The sequence below is a fragment of the Hippichthys cyanospilos genome, chromosome 8, assembly GCF_059441005.1.
Source record: "Hippichthys cyanospilos isolate Australia breed blue-spotted pipefish chromosome 8, RoL_Hcya_1.0, whole genome shotgun sequence".
NCBI lineage: Eukaryota > Metazoa > Chordata > Actinopteri > Syngnathiformes > Syngnathidae > Hippichthys > Hippichthys cyanospilos.
The window spans coordinates 18,699,748-18,723,442 of record NC_142376.1 but is presented as its reverse complement, the minus strand read 5'-3'; the positions used below and the strand labels follow the sequence as shown (position 1 = coordinate 18,723,442).

The 23,695-nt window shown below is 40.4% G+C and overlaps 2 protein-coding genes across 3 annotated transcripts in view; one reads left to right on the top strand and one right to left on the bottom strand.

Moving 5' to 3' along the window:
- Positions 1-22,966, bottom strand: part of ptpn20 (protein tyrosine phosphatase non-receptor type 20) — a 40,147-nt gene extending 17,181 nt beyond the window's left edge. Inside the window, exons 1-32 of the mRNA XM_088421063.1 lie at positions 22,664-22,966; positions 21,074-21,222; positions 20,782-20,945; positions 18,899-18,964; positions 17,304-17,483; positions 17,170-17,239; positions 14,911-14,991; positions 13,694-13,781; positions 13,435-13,588; positions 13,105-13,176; positions 12,792-12,966; positions 11,776-11,911; positions 11,559-11,697; positions 11,336-11,488; positions 11,053-11,238; positions 10,281-10,443; positions 9,953-10,196; positions 9,777-9,853; positions 9,025-9,102; positions 8,799-8,906; positions 8,605-8,721; positions 8,306-8,514; positions 6,564-6,665; positions 6,341-6,434; positions 5,945-6,030; positions 4,784-4,955; positions 4,171-4,382; positions 3,422-3,520; positions 2,601-3,103; positions 717-1,458; positions 381-551; positions 138-312 (exon numbers count right to left, since the gene is read on the bottom strand). Of these exons, the coding sequence (XP_088277189.1) occupies positions 138-312; positions 381-551; positions 717-1,458; positions 2,601-3,103; positions 3,422-3,520; positions 4,171-4,382; positions 4,784-4,955; positions 5,945-6,030; positions 6,341-6,434; positions 6,564-6,665; positions 8,306-8,514; positions 8,605-8,721; positions 8,799-8,906; positions 9,025-9,102; positions 9,777-9,853; positions 9,953-10,196; positions 10,281-10,443; positions 11,053-11,238; positions 11,336-11,488; positions 11,559-11,697; positions 11,776-11,911; positions 12,792-12,966; positions 13,105-13,176; positions 13,435-13,588; positions 13,694-13,781; positions 14,911-14,991; positions 17,170-17,239; positions 17,304-17,483; positions 18,899-18,964; positions 20,782-20,945; positions 21,074-21,197 (5,140 nt within the window). The 5' untranslated portion in view covers positions 21,198-21,222; positions 22,664-22,966. The remainder of the gene's footprint in view (positions 1-137; positions 313-380; positions 552-716; positions 1,459-2,600; positions 3,104-3,421; positions 3,521-4,170; positions 4,383-4,783; positions 4,956-5,944; positions 6,031-6,340; positions 6,435-6,563; positions 6,666-8,305; positions 8,515-8,604; positions 8,722-8,798; positions 8,907-9,024; positions 9,103-9,776; positions 9,854-9,952; positions 10,197-10,280; positions 10,444-11,052; positions 11,239-11,335; positions 11,489-11,558; positions 11,698-11,775; positions 11,912-12,791; positions 12,967-13,104; positions 13,177-13,434; positions 13,589-13,693; positions 13,782-14,910; positions 14,992-17,169; positions 17,240-17,303; positions 17,484-18,898; positions 18,965-20,781; positions 20,946-21,073; positions 21,223-22,663) is intronic.
- mapk8a (mitogen-activated protein kinase 8a) overlaps positions 22,884-23,695 on the top strand; it is a 20,532-nt gene continuing 19,720 nt past the window's right edge. Inside the window, exon 1 of one of the 2 annotated variants that reach the window (XM_088421062.1) lies at positions 22,884-23,178. In XM_088421062.1, coding sequence (XP_088277188.1) covers positions 23,143-23,178 — 36 coding nt within the window. In that variant the 5' untranslated portion in view covers positions 22,884-23,142. The remainder of the gene's footprint in view (positions 23,179-23,695) is intronic. The other variant, XM_088421061.1, reaches the window with a different exon arrangement.

Here is a 23,695-nt window from a genome sequence, read left to right as displayed (position 1 = left end):
CCCGCAAGTCTTCAGTTAACCTAACTTCATGTGTCTGGACAATGTGAAGAAGCCACTTGAAGTGAAATGTCCCTGTTGTGAGATGTCAACTAGAAGCACACAGCGCTGCACTACAAAGAAAAACAAAGTGGTCCTACCGAGCTGTCCCGAAGGTGTCTTGTAGAGGACAATATCAGGCAGGCTGTCACAAGAAGGGGGAGCCACCAGGTTGGTAACAGCCCTGCCCAGGGTCATACTGAGTCTCCTGGGAGAGGACCGGAGAATCGTCATGGCAACCTCATCTGCCACATTGGTAACGTCATGTCCATTTACCTGGAGACGATTGAAACATAAAAAGAATCAATACAGCGACTGATGCCTTCTGACAAATGGACATTTACAGTAATAAGCCGGTCTCCAGCTCTGAGGCGTCCGTCTGCCTTTGCAGGGTTGTCCAATATTTCTTGTATGTAGTAGCAGTTATCCAGTTTGCTTCGAGTGATGGTGAAGCCAAAGCTTCCGCTCCTGGACTTGGTCAGAAGGACGGTCAACTCAAATTCTTTTACCAAACCCTGCAAGGCACCAAATGAACAACCAATGACACACAAAAAAAACAGTACTATTACGGATGGATGAATGAGTTCCACAGCATACTCAAATGATTCAAAATTTAGTTCTTTGTTGAAACAATATGAGGTGACTACAAAAGTGTATTGGAGATCAGCCAACAAAACGACCTTTCTTCTACTCTCTTCTTCGTCCTCTTCATCATCCTCCTCATCCTTGCTTTCCTTTTCATTCGTCTCTGGCTCTTCCCTCCGCTGCGCATGACTCTGGGCAGATGCAGATACAGTAGTGGGTGGAAGGGTAGAAGGAGTAGTGCTGACATAAGGAGGCGTTGAGGAAAGGATCTGCGTTGTGATGGGGCCGGCTGGCAGAACAGGGTTTTGAGGGAGCCCTGCAACAGGCTGGCTCTTTTTGGAGAGGACTTTGCATTGCTGCAGCGGGTAGTGCTTGGATTTGGATGGCTGTGTTGTGAGCGGCTGAGACGGGTATGCCAGAGCACAAGTGGTCAGCGTGTCAGATGACAGGCTTAGAGGTGACATGGTAGTATTTGGGCTCTGTGAGTTGAAACTAGAGGTTTGAGAAAAAATTGTTGGCTTGTTGGAACTCAACTGAGAAGGATGAGATGGGGAGATGGAAGTCTCTTGGAAATTTGAGGAAGTTTTCAAGGCTGAGGTGCAGGGTCCAACAGACAGCGTGTTGGAAGTCTGAGAAAAACTGGACGAAGTGGTCTGGGTCTGCGAACTGAGAATTGTGAGGTTTGATAATGACGTTTGAGTGGCCTGATTGGACTGAAAATTTTGTTGAGGTTCCAGGGTGGAACTGATGGTCAAATACTCCTCATCTGCCATGATAGTTAATCCATTTCCCACAAGGCAGTAGGTCACACTTCCATCTGCCTCCTCTCGAACACCACTGCAAAGAAAAGAGAATCCCTTTCATCCTCGACCAAAGAGAGGATTCGGTTTGATCACCAGAATCATTTTGGGAAACTTGATCCAGATTAGAGGTGCAACAATCAATCGATGATTTATCCACAATCAAATTAATCAATTAATCACTTAGAACACAGGTGTTAACCGCATCATTTTATGTGGCCCGCGAAATGCTTATTTGACTTCAGGTTTCGAGCTAAAATATACAATCGCAAGTTGTATTCAAATTTTACAAATTTGGGGGGGGGGGAAAACAAGCATTTTTTGACTCAAATTCTGTTTTGAACTGTTTTTACCGGCCTCTATTTTCAAAACAATGTAAATGCAGTGAGTGACACACTTAAAATTTATTTGACTTAACAAAGAAACAATAAAAACAAAGTCTCCCACAATAATGATGATTTTGTCACCACTTACTTAGAAAATTTAAATTTTCCAAAACTTCTTAATTTTAGCCCGACAACAGCAAATGAACTTCTATTTTTGTTTTTGTCCTTTGTGAAAGTAGACTGATTAGCATTGTTTTGTATCAAAGTAAAATATTTAAAAATGCAGACGTGTGCTTTTATTTTGGAAATCGACGAGCAATATTTTAGCCTTTTTTGTGACGTTACTAACCAAATCAGCCAAAAATAATTGTGACTGCATTTGCTGCACTGTTACTTTGAAGAAAAGCCCTGTATTTAAATGAAAGGGTATTTTATTTTAATTTGAATAATTGATTAAGTACCAACATAATCAAAAGATGAATTGATTATTAAAATAATCAGTAGTTGCAGCCCAAGTCAAGAGTAAGCAAACAGTCAACAAGGACTGCAGACAAATCAATGAAGTGATCTGCTCTGTTATTTGTTCTGCAGTTTAATGCGGTACCATCTCCCAGTTGCTAAAAAAAAAATGGTTGTGATGATCAGGATGTAAAAAGTTAAACGGTCTTGAATTGTCAATCAGGAAAAGCGTTTACCCTTGGCATTGGCAAGATTCATCCCCCAGAAAACAAAACACAAAAAATACCCCATGCATTTGATGGATGACAAAAATGTCTGGGGGGGTAAAAGGCCAATTTTGTAAACGGAGACTTTTAAAACCTTCCAGAAATATTTACAATATGATTCTGTCTACCTGGCATAAGTGGAGTTTGAAGCAGCCTTAGGGAAGACGTCAAAAATTGCGGATGAACTTGTTGCAAATTCCTCCTCCCCATCCTCACTTGTCTTTATTGTTTCTACTTCCTGTTGTTCTTCTGTTTTCCTGAGAGTAAGCTGTGGCTCTTGAAGAGCAGGTCGAAAGCAGACTGGAGGTGAGACGGGCGATGTGGGAGAAGCGGGAGAGGCGGGCGAGATTGGTGACGTGGGAGAGGCTAGGACGGGAGGTGAGCCTGCTCGGGGTGAAGATGGAGGTGTCTGTTCGCCTTGCACTTCTCTCTCTGGTCCTTCAAAGACCCTTGGAACTGCCGGAGGCTCTGGGCTTTTCTCGCCCGTGTCGGTCAGCTCGTCATTGAGGGCGAGAGGACGACTTTGAGCAGGTACGTCGACATCAAACTGAAATTTAAGAAGCTGGCTGTAGTCGTCTCCTAGACGGATGTCCAAAGACCGGGATCGGGTCTCCCTGGTGGGTGCAGGACTCTGACAGAAAAAGAGAAGTTGAGAATATTCTGGGCAATTAAATTCTGTTCAAATGAGAAGACAATACAAACATTTTATTCAAAACATAATGTTCTTTGCAGCCCCAGCAGTCTAATATTGTTAATATTCTTTTTGAGGAATATGACTTAGGCAGCATTTTTATTCATCTCAAGGGGCGGCCATTTTCCCACTTGCCATGGACTGAGAATGACGTCACAGTTAGTCAGGGCCCAGGTATCAAAAAATCATGGCTCGGCTTGTGAATCTCACAGGCCCAAACTCAGAAGACGGATAAGATACAGATACACGTTGACTCACCAGTGTGTTCTCATCAGCATCGTACAGCACTCCGGGACCGGGTCGACAGATCAAGAGACGAACCTCCGAAGGGGCACCTCGTAGCAGGAACAGTACCCTCTAAAATGGCAAAGATGTCATTCGGGAAAGTCTTTGTGACCTGAGATGTACTTCAGTGTTTGTGTGATGGTAATTCCTTGTCAGAACACACTGAAACACTGTGACACAACCAGCTTGCTATTTTGGATAGCATTAGATTAAAAGATTAGTGAACCAGTGTAGCCAAGCTGCACCCCCTGGGACTGATGCCCATTCACAATTTTTTTTAAACACGCAAGCTTGATTCAGCATGTTGTCATCCGCTGACATATATGAACAACATGAACATTGCTACATCTGCTAAGCAAAACAGATGTAGATGTTATTTCCCCATTCCAATAATTAGATGCGTGCAAACATGAGAACGTGCAGGTGTTACGCCACACGACACCACACCACAAAGCTCGAAAAGTTCAGTTTTGCTTTCATACCCTCATTCCATACGTTTCACCCAGAAGAGTGAAAGGAAAAACCTGGGAAAAGGCCAACATTTGCTTTTGGAGGGGGGTTTGAACATATGGCCTTAGGGAGGCTGTTCTCCGAATGCAACAGATCCAACCTTAGTAAAAGATGGTTCGAGGATGATTTTTTTTTTTTTTTTTCATTTTAAACTATTTGATGTTTTACACAAATTTTCAGACTGATGACATTGCATCACAAGTTCAACCAACCTGGTAGGATAGGTCCTTGACAGGCTCTTTGTTGACAGACAGAATGATGTCTCCTACTCGTAAGAGACCACTTTCGTGGGCCGGCTGTCCCGGAAATAGACGCTTGATGCGGACCACGCTGCCATGGTCTTGCCCCGAGTTGAGTTGCGAAATGTTAAAGCTGAAGCCTAGACCTGACAAATTCTTCTTCAGGATCACTTCGTGGGTGTTTTCTAAGAAAAAGGTTAGGAAGAGTTCAATCCCAAAGACGTAGACTTACATTTTTTTTGAAGACATGCAATTCCAAGTACTTCGATTTTTTTGCATCTTTTTCAAGGTGCTTGGCTATAGCAGGGTCAAAAAACGGCTAAAGTAATTGATTACTTTAGGTAATTGAGCACAAATAACAGCAATAACAGCAAGCGATGGTCAAGGTATGTAGAAGCCGTGAAATGTGTTTTTAACTAGACTTGAATTGTGAATGGTCTCAGGGGAACAAGGCATCGTAATTCCCGGATGACTCTGACAGCCACCACAATGTAACTGTCAGATGACTCACGGTCACCTCAGGCCTGTGTGTGCGTGCGTCTCTAATACGCTTCTTGTTTTTTCTTTGGTGAGCGCACACACTCACCATCAGTCACAAAGCTGTAGTCTTTGGCTCGGCCACTCAAGGTTGTTTCCAAGGAGACCTCAGTCCTGGAGGGCTGAGTCTGTGATGCATTGTGGATGGTGGGCGGGAGGGGGGAGTCGCTTCTGGGCTCTAAGACGACTGTTGGTTCCCTCTCCAGGAGCAGGTTCACAACCTATTAGAACAGTTTATTAGTCAGCACTTTGTGTACCTGTTTCTTGCCTATAATGTGTGATGGCATTGTTACAGGTGAGCTGTGTGTGTGGACAAGCATGGAAGTTGGGGGGGTGAGTGTTGGTATTGAGAAGTAAGTGATGCATGCGTGTTGAAGTGGCGTACCAAATAAAATCAAATGAATTACAATAAAAATAAAACAACTGCCGGATTGTGAATACGTTCTGTCTTTTTTTTTCCGGCTACAATGCTCCAGTTTGGTCATCGTTCGATGGCCGCTACCCCAAGAGCAACTTAGAAACTACACTCAGGAGACAGCAACATGAGTGAGCCACACAGGCTGAACCTTGCCCTCTAAGAAGTTCAGTATTGTGGTGGAGGGTGGGTCGGGGTTCCGAAGACTCTAGAAGAGTAAACGGCCGCTCTCAATGCTCTGGCACAGAGTATTTTGTGTTTTGTAAAACAAAATAACATTTGTGCTGACAAAGAGACGTGTGCCGGCTCAGCCTCCATACTATGGCTAGGAGATCACTGGGCATGAGTTTTTATTAAACACATTCATATACTTTATTTAGGTATGTAAAATGTCCATCAAGGAGCAAATACTACTTTGAGGAATTCACTTGCCACGTTGGGTTTCCAGTCCCCATTAACCACATAAAACAGGGAACACTATACTATATACCCAGTAAGTCTAGTTCTGTTAGTCTCTAGAGCAGTGCTTCTCAAACTTCTTTCAACCTCTGTGAAATTTTTATTGCCAAGTACACCCTTATCAGCTCAAAGAATTTTTGATGGGAATTAAAAAAAACAAAATGTGTTGTTCAATCCGTGTCTAGTTTGTTAAATGTTGAAATTACATTTCTGGTGGTATCGCTCAGCGAATCTCTTGAGAATCTGCTGCTCGAATGTACGAGTCCATGTATGTTTCTGCATGCATGTTGCAGTGTGTATAGATTTGTATGCGTGTAAGTGTGTGTGCTTGCCAACCTCCTCAGTCCGCTTCAGGCACTCAACAGCTTGTTGGTGTGTCACGGCCCTCAGGTTGGAGCCGTCAACCTCCAGCAGTCTGTCACCTGTCATATGCAAACACAGCAATCTCATCATTGCCATCATTAGCAGCATCAATGCATCAATGTGTGTGTGTGTGTGTGTGTGTGTGTATGCGTGCGTGTGCATGTGTGTGTTTGACGGACATATCAACAAATCTGAGGTGATCCTGGTAAGTGGAGCATGAACAAGCAGAGATATTCTGTCTCTGTGTCCAAATGTATGCAATGCATACATACTACATATGACTGACATCATAAAAAAATATCAATATCAATTAGAAAAAATAACAATATTATGTGAGGTACTTTGTTCACCACCTATGAAAAAAATTACCAATTTGAATGCGTCCATCCTGCTCTGCAGCACCTCCAACAACCAGACTTTTGATGTAGATGCCGCCATATCTCACGTTTGTGTTGATTCCTCCCTTTTTATGAAAACATGATTAGCTAATGCCACGCAAAGTTTTGTTTGCAGAAAAAAGTAATGCAGCTGAGAAATCACAAAGCTTTAAAAGATACACTTTTTTTTTTTTTTTTTTTTTTTTTTTACTCACAGCAACACTAATGCCAAGACTCCCGCTGCTCTTCTTTAGCTCCACCATAAACCTTTCCCCAGTTTTTATACTTAAGATAGAGGAAGACCTAGAACGCATGTCCTGCATATATGGAGGAAAACACGTTATTTGAAAAAATGAATTTAATTTTTGAAAACAGAGATTAACATTTTCAACTGAAAGTGACACTTTGCATGAATGCAAACTACTTTGTTAAACTTCAACGATATTTAAATAAATTAATAATCAAACCACAGGTATTCTTTAATCGCTACCTTTGAGGTGACAATCTAATTTGATATATTATTAAAAAACAAATTAAGAGCTTGGTGGTAATGTTGTGTTATGAAACACATGAAAGCCCGTTCACTGATTGCAAGTTTGCAATGCAGAAAAGTGACATAAAATGGATGTTTGATAGCACTTTTTTGAGACTTCTGATACCAGTACGAGTACCATATTTCTCAGAGTACAGGTCGACCTCGCTTATAAGTCGACCCCCCTCCTTTTATGCTTCAGTTTGGGTGAATTTTACAAAAACGCGAGTATAAGTCTACCATAGACCATGGCTGTCCAATTATAACACATGGTGTGTGTTATTAAAATGACAAATGTAAGTAATTCTAGACGCATTTCTTCATCGTATATAAAATAATAACAACATGTTGCAGTCATGGTTGGGGTGGAAATGAGACAAGTGCGAGGCAATGTACACGTGCGCATAGACGCAAATGATGAAACTAATGCTTTAAAGTTTCAGTTTTTTTGACACACCTGAAAATTAATCAAAAAGTCCGGAAAAAAAAAAGCCATAAAGGTCATCATCACGATCTGACACGGCAAATAGCGCCTCCCATTTAACTCACGGAAGTCCTCTCTTTCCTGCTCGTCATTCAGCCAAGCATCCTCATTATTGCACAGGTAGTCATCTTCGGACCCATTCAATTTGTTTGAAATAGAGGTCTTTGTAGATTTACTGATCATCTTACTCGGGATGTTCTTTACCCAAATGATGCCTGTTGTGAGATCAGAGCGTGGAAGGTTGCCCTTCACTGTTTCTCCGCCCACCTGCCGACATACATGCCGGCTTGCTCAAGTGCACATCCAAGGTCTGAAGGCGAAAAGTCAAGCCATCTTTTCCTTTTCATAATGCGTCAAAGTCTGCCGGAAATTATCCACGCAGTCTTGTTGTTGACAAAAAATAGGCAGTAAGGCAGCAATTCACAAAAGTGCATTTTTTTTGACATTCTGTCCAAAAGCTCTCAAACGGATACATACTAAATCAAATTAGCAGATTATATAATCACATGATGCAGTATATATAATGACATGATAGTACTTTTTTCACATTCAAATGAATGTTATTCAAACAGATATGTGGACAAAAAAATGGGTCTGTTTTGAGTAATGCATTTATAAGTCGACCCCCCTAATATAGGGGTTAAAAATGATGAAAAAAAAAAAAAAAAACTCAACCAGTACTCTGAGATATACGGTCCTCAAATCTTGAGTAGTCATCAATATCGATACATGTACCAGTACTACTGGTACTTATGATTACCCTCCGCCGCATATGTCAGTACTCTAAAATCTTAGGGTCATGGTTATGAACAAGCACAAACTGTTGCTTTGTATGCTTTCATTTTTTAAATGTAGTAAGTCCAAGTAAAATGTTCTTGATTGGATCAAATGTTCCTATCACCCGACTGCTCTAAAAGGACAGTGGAAATTATTGTACTAACCTGTGCATCATGTATTCGAACCACGGGTATGTGAAGCTTCCTGTTTTGTTTGGGCGTGGCCATGCTTGACAGAGTGATGGCCTCCTCCAGTTCATCCATGGCATGTCGGTATTCTGTGCCACTTAGGGTGGTCTGAGAGCCAAAGCTTCTTTCCAATGCCAAGCCCAGTGTGCTTTGGCAAAGGGAGTTCTTGCTGTCTTTAAGACACTCTGGTCATGGAGAAAAAAACAAAATCGCTTTGACACAAAGTCTAATAAATTTCTCAACATTAAAAGCCGGGTTTAATAGCTTCACGTTACGTTTGGGCTGAGACACAATGAGCTCCACTTCCTCAGGACTACTCTGTAAGATGGCAGCAGCATCGCTAAATGTTACTCCTTCCAAACTGGTCTTATTTAGGGAAATGAGACGTCCACCTGCAACAAAAACAACAACAAAAATCATTTTCAACTCCTTTCAACCAAAGCAAGGTGCATGTGTTTTTAAGTCATACCCGGTTTAATCCGTCCATCTTTGTCCGCAGGTCCGTCCGGCACAATGGAAGCAATGAATATACCAAGGTCGAGTTTACCTGTATTGTCCTCGCCTACTATCACAAAGCCTGCAACGAGAACCGCAGTAGAGTCAGACAAAAGTCCTCGTTTAAAGTATTAGTTAAGTGTCTCTTCTAATGAATTTTACATGACTGCTGATGACTAAGTGCTCTATGGAAAACTTACCAAAGCCAAGTTTGGGATCCTTCTTGAGGGTTACACAGATAATTTCTCTCTCTGGTGGAGACCTAGTGGGTGTGTCAACTGTAAATTTTGAACAAAAAAGACAAATTGACTACATGCTGTAAAGGTTGGCTCTGACTGATGCCACCTCTAGATGTGAGGGTTAATCATAACAAAAACTTTACACCTGTTCAATGAAATGATGAAAAAGCCCAGACAGTAGTCATTGTTGATATCGCTTAAAAATAAGAATAAACTAATGAAAGGTTTATAAATTTCAGACTGACTCTACACTCCTTCTTCTGCCAACAACACCAAGATCATTTTCAACAAGCAGAGCACAATAGTTATGCTTTATGCCAAGTAGTCTGGCGTTGTATGCAGTGTAAATCTGTGCAGGCGACCGAGTTTTGGTATTTTCGCAGATTTGTGCAAGAAATCATTGCTTGCCTGTGTTCATGCCTACAATGACATAAAAAAACATTTTGAAAATTAAAAGGTGATTTATGTTGTTGTAGGCATAAACACAGGCAATTTGTTTTTCTGCTAATTATAGCAGGTTCTGTCATTCCCTATAAAAGTCATGCATGAGGCATGCTGATAGTTCTATACATGCTGGAAGAAGGCACTGATGTGCATATTTTATGTGAAATTTCTCTTCTTTTCGTGTTACCCCCATTTTGTTTTGTTAGTGTTCAAGTAGAAGTAAAACATGGGGGTAAAGTCATCAATGTACAGTTGTTAGCAATGTTCACCTCGTATAGAAGACGAAGTATCTGAGTCTTTCTGCAGCGAGACACTGGACATCATTCTTGGAATTGACTCTGGTGTACTTTAAAAAAAAAAAAAAGCAAGAAGCAAAAGCAAACAAAAATATAATTTTTCAAAGTGACGGATAAGGATGTCAATCCTATACCATTATTGTCATTACCTCCAGTAGGGACGTTCTTTCAAATCCCTGAGTTCTCCTATTTCCGGAGGCTCCTTGTTCAGCTGCCGCCTCATTTCTCTCTGATGGCGGAGTCGAGCCTCCATCTTGGCACTCAGGTCCTCGCAAGATTTGGACAGCGGATCCGGCTGACCCGGGGCTAGACCGACATGGTTAAGCATGCCCTCAGAGCATGAGATCTGCTTCAGGTTCAGGTTACAACCCGTATAGACAGACATGTTTTCATCTGGGGGGCGGAACAACGTGGTTGGGTTGGTGTCACTTTAAGAGCATTTATTGGTCTGCTCTTTCTATATTACATTTTCTTTACCTGGCATCATACTGTGGTTGAGTTGCCGTGATGTCATCTCGCTGTGAAACTTATGCTGTGCAGAGCAAAGGTTGAGGAGGTATTGTGCTATTTTCGAGCTCTCTGTTATAAAAATGTGCTTTTTACCACTTGGTCCACCACATTCAATGATCAGTTTACGGCGCTGGGAATGGAAACAAATTATACTGTATAAATAAATCACACAAGAATGCATTTGACATTGTTTAAATGCAACAATGCTCAGAAAACCAACATTTACTGTAGTCAAGTGCTTGTCAGTGCAATCCAACAAAACCACATGTTTTTTCTTTTGTAGAGATATCATTTGTTCCCCCCAAATACAAATAAAAATAAATGCAAATAAATAATTAACCGTATACGCAGGGAAGTCATTCCAATCCGAATGAATCTGTCCCTCAATACGATTCTCAATGAACAGAAATTTAACTCTGAATTCAAATTCAAAACATTTAACAAACAATGTTAAATGGACACTATTAATTTTCTAAATGTAACTCCTGAAAATTTGGGCTTATTTCTGCAAGTAGATCCAAATCAAAGTTTAATAATGTACTGCAATGATACACAAATTGTCATTTCACATTGCTCTGTTAAATCAAATTGTCATTTCACATTGCTCTGATAAATCAAATTGTCATTTCACATTGCTCTGATGTCATCACCTATTCTTGCATGACGTGGAGATTCCTATGATGTATTGATCAGTAGTACCTTTTTACAGGATGCTGTTAATTTACGAAATGTTCTTTACCCCAGTGGAAATGGAGTCTGTTTCCCGCCAGAGGAAGCGCCTGGTGACGGTCCGGACCTGATTTTTCATCTCATACACAGTGATTCCTTTGGCACAGACTCCCAAAACCAATTCACCAATCAAAGGTCTTTTTTCTCTGCCCACTCGGTGGAACATGACCCCGTACTCTGGCAGTTGCTGTGCAATCTGATCAGAAGCAAAATCGGAGTTAATTGGTTAAAAGCAGTATTAATATCAGGTCATTGTGGCATGGAATGCACAGAATTCCGAAACAACTACACACTTTGAGATACTCGATTTCCGCCTCCTCAGCTCCCATCGGGGCATGCCTCGCATGCAGTCTTGGCAGCTCATCCTTCACGTTCGGCAAAGCCAACTTCTCAAGCATTCTCTTTGACACGTAGTGCTCGGGCTGGTAGTAACTCTTGCCATACAACTTGGAGAAACAATACATTGATATGACAACCACGGCCAAATGGTAAAGGAGAATTGTTCTTGTTCTTCACCTCTGGCATGTAATCCCCAAACTCAGCCTGCAGAGCAAGGGCGGCCAGGAACAAGCCCGTTTCCTCATTGCAATATGTGCGATCCTCTAAGATATCCTTCCGCATCTGCAAGTAGTACTGGTGGCGAGTCAGTCTGTGTCTGGAGAAGAGAGGAAGCCGGTTGCAGTCTGCAAGCAAGAAGCAGAATCTGTGCAACTGCACCACACTCAGTACTTACAGAACAAAGGCGATATCGTCCACAAAAAATTTGACTCGAAGGAACACCAAAAAGGAAAGTATTTGCCCTTTTTTCCAACTGTCAGGAGCTACTTTGGAGATTTTTGTTTCGTGGTCCAAAAAAAAATATTCATCATCTGCACAATAGAAAAGAGATGCTTTAATTATGATGGAAATAAATGACTTTGTTTGTGCACAATCTTTAAAAGGTGGGGGAAAAGTCACACTCAAAAGATGTTACAGCAACTGCACAAAAAAATATTTTACAGTCTAGATATTTATGATTTAGTTTTTTAAAATAAGATTAATTAATATATTTAAACATTCAATTTAATAGTAATTTATTTACATAGAGTTTCATTGAAATTTTAAACCCTGGGGAAAATTTTTACCCAAAGAAAAGCATATGAAAAAACACTAGGAGGCTAAAATATTGTATAGATTGTCAAAACATGACAACTTTTAATATTCCAAGCTACCATCCCATCTAAATGTTTGCAAACGTGAGGTTGAGAAGGTATCAAATTCCGCCCATGTCGGATAACCTTTAAAGTTGGTAAAATGGTAAATGGACTTTCACTTATATAGCGCTTTTCTACCTTAGGTACCCAAAGCGCTTTACACTAACTAGTCATTAACCTACTGATGACGCAGCATCAAGAGCAACTGGGGGTTCAGTGTCTTGCTCAAGGACACTCAGACATGGTCTTGATGGTCAGGGGATTGAACCCACGGCTTTTTGGCTGGTAGACGACCACTCTACCACCTAGCCATGCCGCCCACAATTTTTTAGGTGAGATTAAATTGAGATTAATTTAATCAATTGATTACAGATCCTAAATAATTATTCTCAATATTTTAAAGCTCTTTGCACTACTATGTATAACATTATTAATGTTTATTTGTTTCATGAGGAATAACTTACTTACTGCCTCAAGGGGAACAAAATGTAATTACTTGACTATCACTGATTTTACATATCAACATTTCTACTAAATGTACAATAATAACTTGTACCATCAAGAAAGGCAAGACCAAAGTAGAAGTGCTCCACGAGGTTAGCGTGAGCCACCACCATGTCAAACACATCCCTCGCACGAGACTTGCTATCGCAGCGGACCATCACGTACTGTCCACTCGGGAGCACCACCGTCACTTCCCTCTGAGATGAACACAAGCGGCCCTTTCTCGACTGAACGGAAAACGCACAAGGTTAACGCCGGTGAGATTCAACATGAGAGTTTGTCCTTTTATCAAGATTATAATGTTTGCATTTGAATCGGATAGATATTCTATTTGTTTATGTTAAAAATATGGTCAGCTGTTTTACCACAATGGATCCTGGAAGCTCAAGAACAATTGGCTGTTCGTCAGCCATTCGGATAAACTCGGGACCTAAAGCCTGGTAATGAAAAGAGCAGATGATGACAATAGTCGTATTAATAAATATATGTGGATCACACGTTCTTGTAATATTCGTAAATCTAACTCCTCATATGCATAACCCACATTAGCCTTGTCCATGATCCTTACATGACTGCAAGAGGCTCGCAAAAATAGCTTTTCCAAATGTTTATGTTTGTCTGGATTAAAGCCTTTTTAACATGCACGTACAGTATGTTAGTCTATGAGCTGGTTTTATAAGCTTATGTGGTCTTACCTTCGCTTTCCTCTGGCTCAGGCTAATGGAGGACTCGCTGAAGGTGATGGAAGGACTGTGAGACCTGCCCGATGTCTTGGGAGAGACGTCGTGGTGGGGGCTCCGGCCGAGCCAACTGCAAGTGCTGTCCCTGTGACGAGCCCCTCGCGGGAGCCTGAGTTGCGAGAGGGATGAGGAGGGCGTGCAAGTTGAAAAGATTCAAGGTCAAAGTCAGCACAGACACGCATGCACGATAGCTAAAATGGGATGCAGCGCTTGCCTCTCCAAAGATGACTGGTACAAAGTTGTGGGCGAGCTTCTCGGTCGATGTTTCCAAGATCTCTGAGGTAAACACCCCGGAAGGACGGCTATAAGCAGAGCAACACAAAAATAATTATTGAGAAGATTCAATAAAAACAACCGATCTAAAGTGGGGAAAAACAAATCATAGAAGAGGACAAAAAAGAAAATGTCCCATGTCAACATTTTCGAACACTTTGCTAAATTGATCACAAATACAGTAGCTAAAAAAATGATGGAATTTGGACATTATGTTGCTCCTTCTAGGAACAAGCGGTGCCAAGAGTTCAATGTATGAGTGCTTTTTTATATACATTTCACAAAAGCTTGATTAATTACTGTCAAGCAGCATATTTTTAATCATGTTAATCTCATTTTTAATCTCAAGCATTCTGGTTTCAGTATGCATATTAGATCAGTTTTTATGCATCGGGTTTCTTGGAACATAAAAACTGATCTATATGATTAAAAATATGCTGCTTGCCAGTAATTAATCAAGCGCTTGTAAAATGTATATTAAAAAAAAAAAAACACTCCTACTTTGAACTCTTGTCACCATCATACCTGTTGGGAGTTGGAAAACAAAGTCAATCATATCCTGAATTGGACACTGATCAGCTGTCATTGTGTTTGGCATTATATGGTGTTGTGGAATGGAGGGCACATTCAGGGACAGAAAGAGGATGAGAAAGAGCCTGTGAGAGTTGTCGGTCCGGTGAATGATAAACGTAACTTTTAAAATATATCCTGATGGCATCTTTGATCAAAGTTGAGTGGGATGCATGTTTTCTAACAAGGCATTTGGTAACCGCAGAAGCATCTTATATGTAAATTTAGTTTAATTCATAAATGCAAAGCACCCAGCCTCGACTGCAGGATTAGCTAACGATAACGTCAAAAACTCTTATGTAGTGTGCCGTAGAAAAGGTCTTTGCCCAACTATACAATATTGACAACACTACTTTTTTTTCTTTATTTTATTTTTTTTTTACAAATATATGTCAATGTTAAAAATGTTATTTTAATATCGCCTTACAGATACCATTTTTCTTAAATTTATGAGCATTGTTCCAGAGGAGATTGTACTGTACTGTACATGCTCAACTTTAGCCTTACCTAATGTATGCACTCACATCATACATTATTAAAATGTTATTATTTCATCAGGTGTAATAACAGTGGACAACATGAATTTACCTGACTTTGAGTCTGAGTCCGTTGAGTATCTTCTTCTCTCTGGACAACTTTCATTGAAGTCTGTAAATGGCCCACGCCTTGCTGCCAAACAGTAGATTAGAAGATGATTAGAATAATGATGATGATGAAGATGTTGATGGTGTAAATGAAGATGATGATGTTGACAGTAATGAAATGGATGCATTCTTATTCAAACGAAGGTGTGAGGCTAAGGCTCACCGTCAGTATCCAATTACTGTACTGTCTCTAGCAAGAGTCTAATCCCAGGCTTTGTTTAAATTAAGATTTTAATCTAGATTACCTGAACACTCGTTTGTTAAAGAAGATAGTCAAATAAGGCATTTATCTGGCGCTATGTTTTTGCAAAATTTATGGAACGTCAACTATATTTCATAGCATTTGCTAAGAACTGCACTGGGTTTTCTTCATAACTAAGTCAAAACACCCTATCTCAAATCTTCTTTCCCCATTGAAAATAAATGAACTGCCATTAATTCATACTAATTTATCAATAATAAAAAAAAAGTTTTTAAAGGGACATTGTATAAGATTGAATCCGTTAAAAATTAAATGATTATAAATTTCAAAATCTTGCAAAGAATTTTGTTCTTAAATATAATTGTAGGTCTAGTTACATTAAATTACATCAAATTATTTTACATGGGGGGTGACACTCCTCTGAAGGCTGCCATGTCTGTTATAGCTATGGACAGCGGTAAATGCAACACCACCTGCTGTCCGTAATGAAAAACATTTGACTAAATCTTACACACTGTCCCTTTAAAAGGAAAATCATCAATCAATATTATTACATGTTAGAAAGACAGAATAATTACATCATTAAATAGAATATAAAATATCTTATTTTTGTCACATTTTATGCTTCAGTTCAATGCATGTTGTGCTGCTCATTCTAGTGTGCATGCCTTGGCCACCTAGGGCAGTATAAGACAGGCATACAGACACACTGTACATGGAAACAGACTCAGCTTCTCTAAGTAATAATATCTCTAAGTAATATTCTCCAAGGAGGATGAAGAATAAATGCCTGTGAGTAGTGTCATATTGTTGGTCTATTGTAGTGTCATGTGTTGCTGCACTGTTTGTGTTCAAATTGAATAGCCATTGCAGATATCGCTATGAATCGTGACGCAAATTTTACTTGTTTTTCAATCATTGAATTTGATCTTAGCATCCGTAAGACATATGTACAGTGGGCGCCCGTGTTACGAGGTTAATCCGTTCCGCGGTTGGGCTTGTAAGGCGAATTCACCATATGGCAGGCAATCCAAACATATGTTAAATAGCTGATGCGTTTCGAACCCCAGGTAATCACAACTGAACATACATATTAAAAATTGGTACAAAATTAGTATAGTAAGTGCTATGTATATATAATATACATGTATCAGAAAACATCATAAATAAAAAATATAGAAAGGATTTATTTACCTTTGAGTGCCGCTTGTTATGCCCATATTCCCTAATAAGGGTTATCTCCAGCTTCTTTTCAATATCATTCATCTTCTTACTTCTCTCTTTAACATCGCTAGCAATTTTAGGATCGATGGCGAACCCATTCAAGTTTGAAGTAAGCAGTAAAATGCACTATAAATACAGTTTTGTAACCACTCGCGGTAGAACAAAGCTTTACCATTGCGCCATTTATAAACGAGTGAAACCACTAGCAGACCACCATCTCCGTGAGAACACACCAACCAATAGCAGACCAGCATTGTAGTGACGCGTTGCATGAAGGCATTGACGGCAACAAAAAATAAGTCTGCAGATAGCGTCTGTAGATAGAGACAAAACAACACAAATACAGCCAACCCCCTAGGGTCATGACAGTTGTTTTTGTGGCAAAGCCAGGAAAATACCGTAAAGTGGGGACGAAAAAACGCAGTATTCCACATCGCAACATGAAAAAAGCCGGGGATGCTGTAATACGGGGGTCCACTGTATGTGTGTGTGTGTGTGTGTGTGTGTGTGTGTGTGTGTGTGTGTATTGACTAGTACCCTCAACTGATTATCTGACTGTTGTTTTTGAAAGTTAGATTGTGCCCTGCTAAACTGATGAAAAAGGCCTATACTACAGTATTTTTTTCCACTATTCGTCTATACATTGTAGTTAGGACTTTCCAAATTAAAGTTTAGTCATTTAAGAGTCAATGTACTGTGAAATGTTGTCCTATATTCATTTGTTAATATGTAATTCTGAGCTTTATTCGCCACAATGCAATTCCGGCCCTGACTCACCATGAAGCCTTTCTCTGATCATCTGACTCCGCCCACTCAGAGGCAAGTTGCTGTCAGAGCCATGGTCCATCTGAGAGAACAAGGAACTATTAGAAAACAGGCTGCAGCTAAAGTGCCCACGCTGGCGGACTGACCGGCTCACTGAAGACCTCCTCCACCAGCTGCCTGATGACATCGGCAGATGGAGGCAGGCTAGATGCTTTTTGACGACACTCGCAGGATTCCAGGATGGAGCTGATAGTTAGCCTGCGATGGGACACGTCTTCACACATGCTGAGGAGGAGGTTGTTGAGATGGTCGCTCAACTGGACTGGCTGAGATGGGATGATAAAAATCAAGTAAATGATGTCCGGACAAGGTACACTGCATTGTATCCTGAAAGATTCACAGCCCTCACTTTCTCAATGTTTGATGTTAAAACCGCGTGGGATAAATGACCAAACAAGATTGTTTCAGGCTTACGTTGAAGACGCACTCTTAAGTATGGAGAAGTAACCCTAACAGACTTTTATTTATACAGTAAGTCTGTACCAGTGTGTCAGCCAATGGTTTGACCAGCAGGCCAACCAACCCGGACGTACAGTTGACAATAATGAGTTGGCAATATGCAGTTTGTTATGAAGCATAGAGATGCATAAAAGACAGAATAAAGTTTACATCAGGCCGAGGTTGTTGCATATCAGTATTACTGGGCCCCATATTCAAAAATTGGAAGACATTTAGTAAAATGAAGTCTCTTTCTGGGATGGAAAGAAAAACTTAACCAGAAATAGAAACCCAATTTAAATCATAGTTTCAAAAAGAAGTGGGTCAATAATAACTGTTATGGCATGCCTTGACTAACCGTCAAAACACCATCACACAAGTAATCATATTTAACACTTGGAGTCCTTTCAGAAAAACTATTGGATAGCGAAGTGACTGCCAGTATATGATGAATTACCGAATCAAATGCTTTGGTCACATGAAAATGGAAGTATGAAGTAAGAAGTTGATTTCAATCAAGGGTACAATCAACATCACTTACAACTTTTAGCACTGCTGTTGTGGTTTTTTTTTTTGGCATAATATTCAAAAACTTGAGGCTGTAGTTGTTGTCAAAAATGAATCAACAAACTTAAGCACTAATTTGCTAACTTTAGCAAATTAAAACAAAACATTCTGGACATTGTCGGACTCGTGTGTAGAATTTTGATGTAAGAAATAGTTTGGAATGAGGCTGTAACATGACAATATATGGAAAAGTGAAGCGATGTGAATACTTTCTGGGTGCACTGTAAAATCCTATATTGAATCAGTTCCCAAAAAGAGATCGTTAAATTGCTTACTTCAAATCCCTTTCATCTTTTTACAATACTGACAACTTTGAGATCGCTTGATAATTCTTCCGAGTATTTGTGTCACTTCCTTTAAAAAGCGGATATAAAAAAACATATTACCAATTTTTTCAAATTGTTGATGCAGGCAATGTAAGATTTAAAATATGCACAAGGGGCTCTGCAATCAAAGCAATTGTAATTAAAAAAAATCGCAAAGATCCAGGCCATCTGCTTTATTAGTGACAAAAGCTATAAGCTCTTCTTGCAACTCTCCAACAGAGAAAGAAGAGTTGGAAGTTAAAAGAAGGATGTCTAAGTGCTGAAGAAAACTTGGAAGGTGTAACACTGTAAATTCTCTCTGGATGTACCATAATGGATTCTACTATTTGCGCTAAATGAAGAGAGCCCACCTGATTTTGAGGTAGGTGAAAATCAACTGACCAGTAGAGAGTCATACCCAGAGAATACACCAGCATCTGTGTAGTAAAAATCAACAACATTAAAAAAAACAACAACAAAAAACACATACATTTTCAATGCTTTGACCCATAGAGATATAACATGATATTTACTTTCCTATAAATCTACTGGCACTGGTACTGTAAATATTTTAATGCATATTATTATTGCAAATGAATGTTTTGCTTTCAGGCAATTGGATGATACAATCATTCAAGATTGACTTTAACTTCACAAAGAAGAGGATTATTTAAAAAGATATTTTCCTATTTATTATTTAGTAAAAGTGTATTTATATGTAGTGTTATTCTAACTTCAGATGTCAAAAAGGTTTCCCAATTTTTTTTATGAGACAGTCAAAATGGCCCTGAGAATTAAAGATTGCCGATGACCATACTATCTTCCTCCAACCATCAAATAGATCACTATCATTATGTTCCCAATAATAATTCATCAAAATGTTATTTCCTTCTATGAATTTATTACACTTTGATCAATCCCTTGATTTGTTGATGGGTTAATATAATTCCTGATTCTTTATTTTATACCAGTGGTTCTCAAATGGGCGCACAGGTACCCATGGAGGTACTTAAAGGAACTCGAAGGGGTACCCAAGATTCTAAATTAAACAAATAAACATACAAAAATCCTTTTAAAATGATTGAAGTAATGATTTTTATTAGTCTTAAGAAAAATGTCAATTCATAAAACAAATTATTTCTTTTTGAGAACAGGTCTGATACTTTCTTTTATTTTTTGTGGACAAATATATGATAATAATTAAGTTATTTTATTTTTCATAACAGATCTCTTCTATGATCCAAAAGAGGACACTTTATTTTGACTATTTTTTGTGGATTAATACAAATGAAGTTTGAAAGTTCTAAAGTATTATAAATCAGAGACTGATGGCATTTTTCTAAGTCTTAAACCTCAAAATGCTTTGCACTGGTTAAGGGGTAGTTGGCTCAAAAAACATTTCACAGGGGGTACATCACTGAAAAAAGTTTGGGAACCACTGGATTATACCGCACAATCTTCTTCAGTCCATTTTGTTTGTTCCCAAATATGGTTCCCTGCCCTGCAGAGCGGTGTTTCAGAATGGTTTTGTTTTGTTTTGTTTGTTTGTTGGGGAATATTTTACATTAGAATAAAATCAAGGCACAACACCAAGAAGATATCACAAAAGGTACGGTTGTTAAAAAAAAATAAAAAATACGCAGGTACCTCCCGCCATCTAGTGGAAGAGTACGTACGATTTCTGCCTGTCATATCATAAGTATTTGAATGAACAAAGATCAATTTTTGCCCTAGTTATGTGAAACTGGACAATTTCATTAGGCTTACTAATCTGCTGCGACACAGTAGTTTTATATTACTGCTGTAGAGCACAAACATACGATACATTTAGACGCATACTTCTTTCATCAGTTACAGGATACTGTAGTCACGGGTTATCAGGCGGATTTCATCACGATTTTTTTTTTAATTTTGGTTTTATTAGTTGAATTGAATATTTCTTAACATGACATCCTTTGTCATTTCCAAACAACTATAAAAACTCTAAATTTGGATGGAATAATTCGGCGATTAATTTGGGGGAATTTGGAGGGTTAGATTGGCAACGGAGAACTGCACATTCCACGCTAAGCCGCTAGAGAGCATACAAATTCATCTGTACCTTTGTTTGAGATCAGCTAATTTATCTGGTCCGCTTTGAGAGTGACATCAAAACGATGCTAGAAATAACAACTATGTGTGACGTGTATGACAGCGGTGTGATGGGGTTTTATGGTGCATGTGTGTGTGTGCGTGTGTGTGTGCGTGCACTGACCCTCTCTATGGCAGGTTTGGTTGAGCTGGCACGGCCCTGCAACATCTCTGGAGCAGTGAAGGTCGACGCCTCCTCTGATAGGCCACAGTTCTTAAATGCTAAGCTACCAGTAGCTGATAGCAGCAAGGAGGCGGGGCTTATGATATTGCACATATTGTTTTGACCTGGAGGAAACAGGTACCAACACAATGCCTATACCTTCAGGAGGAATGTGGCAGAGGTAGCGCAGGTACACAGTGTTGCTTGCATGTGCAGCCTTGAATAATACATATCCATTTGGCTGGTGATTTACCTTTATCGGCAGCTTCTACTAAACACGCTGCGGTGGCCAGTAGCAGGGCCCACACCTCCTCCTCCAGCAGAGGCCCCCCTCGGGCCTCCAGTACTTCCGCTAATGTGACGAATGTGCTGCTCATCCTGGACACATTCCAAGCGTGTCACCTGAGCGTGCACACACAAACACGGCTTCGAATCCACAATAATGGATGGCCTGCAACCTCATTGGTGCGACAGCATCTCATTTATAGAGGCAGTTGAATGTGGACAAAAATCAAAGTCAGATAGATGCTAGTCTGCTGTGCATCGAGAAGCCCATGGGCAAGGCATCAAAGTGTTACAAAAAACTACAAAATAGAAAAGACTGATACTTAAAAAAAAATCATAATTGCTTTATAGAATCACATCGGTTTATACATTTATTACAAAAGGACCATTGACACGATACTCAAGGAGCCCCTACCAGGAAACAGGTTGCCCACCCCTTTCTTAATCCATTAGTTTCTCCGCCCGCTGCTGTCTCTGCTTGTCCCAAATCCTAATAGGCTTTCTCGTGACCTCCGGCTGGCTGTGAGGGAGATGACATGATCCTGTGGTAGTTTGCCATTTCATGCTTGTGAAGCAACATCCTACACTAGGTTATCATTGGCATAATTAAATAGCAATGTCCGATTGATTTTAAATAAAGCGGATGAAATGCAATAGAAACCAAGGAAAGGCGTTTCTCTTTCATTTCTTTGCTTGATTAGCGGGATAATTAACTGCCTTTTTGATTTCTCAGAGGTAGAATATTTCTTGAGTTTTGGTTCCTCAAACATGTTTTGATCAAGACCAAAATTAACTTCGGTTCAACCTAAAGTACATCAAGTGTTACCGTGCATAAATCCATGGCACAGAACAATGGAATTTACTGCAACTAATGTGAGTCAAAATGCCAAGAAATTGACCGTCTGATTGATAGTGAATACAATAGCTTGTTTTCTCTGACCCAAAACTAACCAACAAGCCGCAAACTGGTCCAGTGACAGTGTTCTTCGCATCACTATCACAGTAACTTGATTACTTTGGCCATTAAACGCTGACTCACGTCAGATCAATCACTGGTAAAACAACAACAGCAAAATAACAACAGTTAGCTATTATTTGTTGTTATGGCCTCAAATGTGCTTCCTTGCTATATATGGAGTGAAAGTAATCAGAAAAGTTCAATGATGAGACATGCACACAATGACTGTCTTATGACTTTCCAGGATATAATTTTATCCCCCATGTCACTCTGTTTACCTGCTCCTTCACTTTTCAGGGACCTGATCCTTATAGTCAAGATGCCTACAGTGCCATATTGATATGGGCCAGCTACTGTACCACGTTATTGACATTCTTAATCTACTTTATCAGCATAACAGCCTCAGAGGAAATGTTCTATTGTTTGGGAAACATAAACTTCCTTTAGAAGCACGTTCTCTAACTTCCTAGTATGAGAACAATGACAGTTACTCCAACATAATGCGCCTGATGGCATTTAGTCAGGCTTCAAGGTACATCTCAACAAGGTCCGATTTTAAACGAGATGTGCAGTCAAAGATGCTCGCTACCGCAGGCTTACCTGGTCACATATGTAACCCCGTAGTGCTGTCGTGTGTGCTCGTTTTCAGTGCTTCCACCACCAAGCATCCCCCCAAAATCCTCGCGATCATCGCCTCACTGCTTCGACGTGTCCCTGGGATGAGCGACTCGTCCTCGGCGCGGACCTCCAGACTGGCGGCGTCAAAGCGGTCATGGATCCCCTGATCAATTGCTCCTTTACGCCGCCTCCAAGACCTCAAACTTTATTTTTTAACCTGTAATTTGCTCTATTATTAGCACTTCGACGCTTAACACATAATTGGATCAGCCCTCGCGGCTTGACGGCGACAAGTCAGAAGCACCAATAGCGGGAGGCGAGAGATCAGCCAAGCCGATGTAACTAATCCGTCTGACGGCCCCGTAGGATCAGCGGGCGGGAGGAGCGCCGTACCTGAGTCCCGGGAAGGACGAACCAGCTCGGCCAGGGGCTGCCTGCTTGCCTGCGTGCGCTCCGGCACAATGATCATAACACTGCGGACTCTCTTGGAACAAGGGGTAAGACAAGACGCCTACTACTGCGGGAGTCTGCACCGGGACGTCCAGGTGGCGCTCCTATGCGACTCTCTGCAGGCCCTGCAGGGGCATCATGCGCAGCGGGTACCTGGGGGGAGATTCAGGCAGCTGCAGGCATAATTGAACTTCTTTGCCGCGTTAAATACGCTGAACGGCACAAATGCGAATCCAATGTAAGAGCCTCATTTAGAAAAGAATTTCAGAGAGAAGAGGAGATTAACACTGCAGTTGAAACTCTTAATTGTGGTTGAATTATGCACCTCAGTGCCAAAACCTCTATTGCAACCACGTAATTAAAGGACTGCACAGGGGGTTATGGTTAGAAGACTGGGTAGCACGTCTGCCTCCCAGTGCAGAGGTCCCGAGTTCAATTTCAGCTTGCCCCAGCCTTCCTGTGTGGAAGTTTGCATGTTCTCCCCGTACTCATGTGGGACTTCTCCAGGCGCTCAGGTCTCATCCCAATTTCAAAAAACATGCCAAATTGCCCTTCGATGTGATT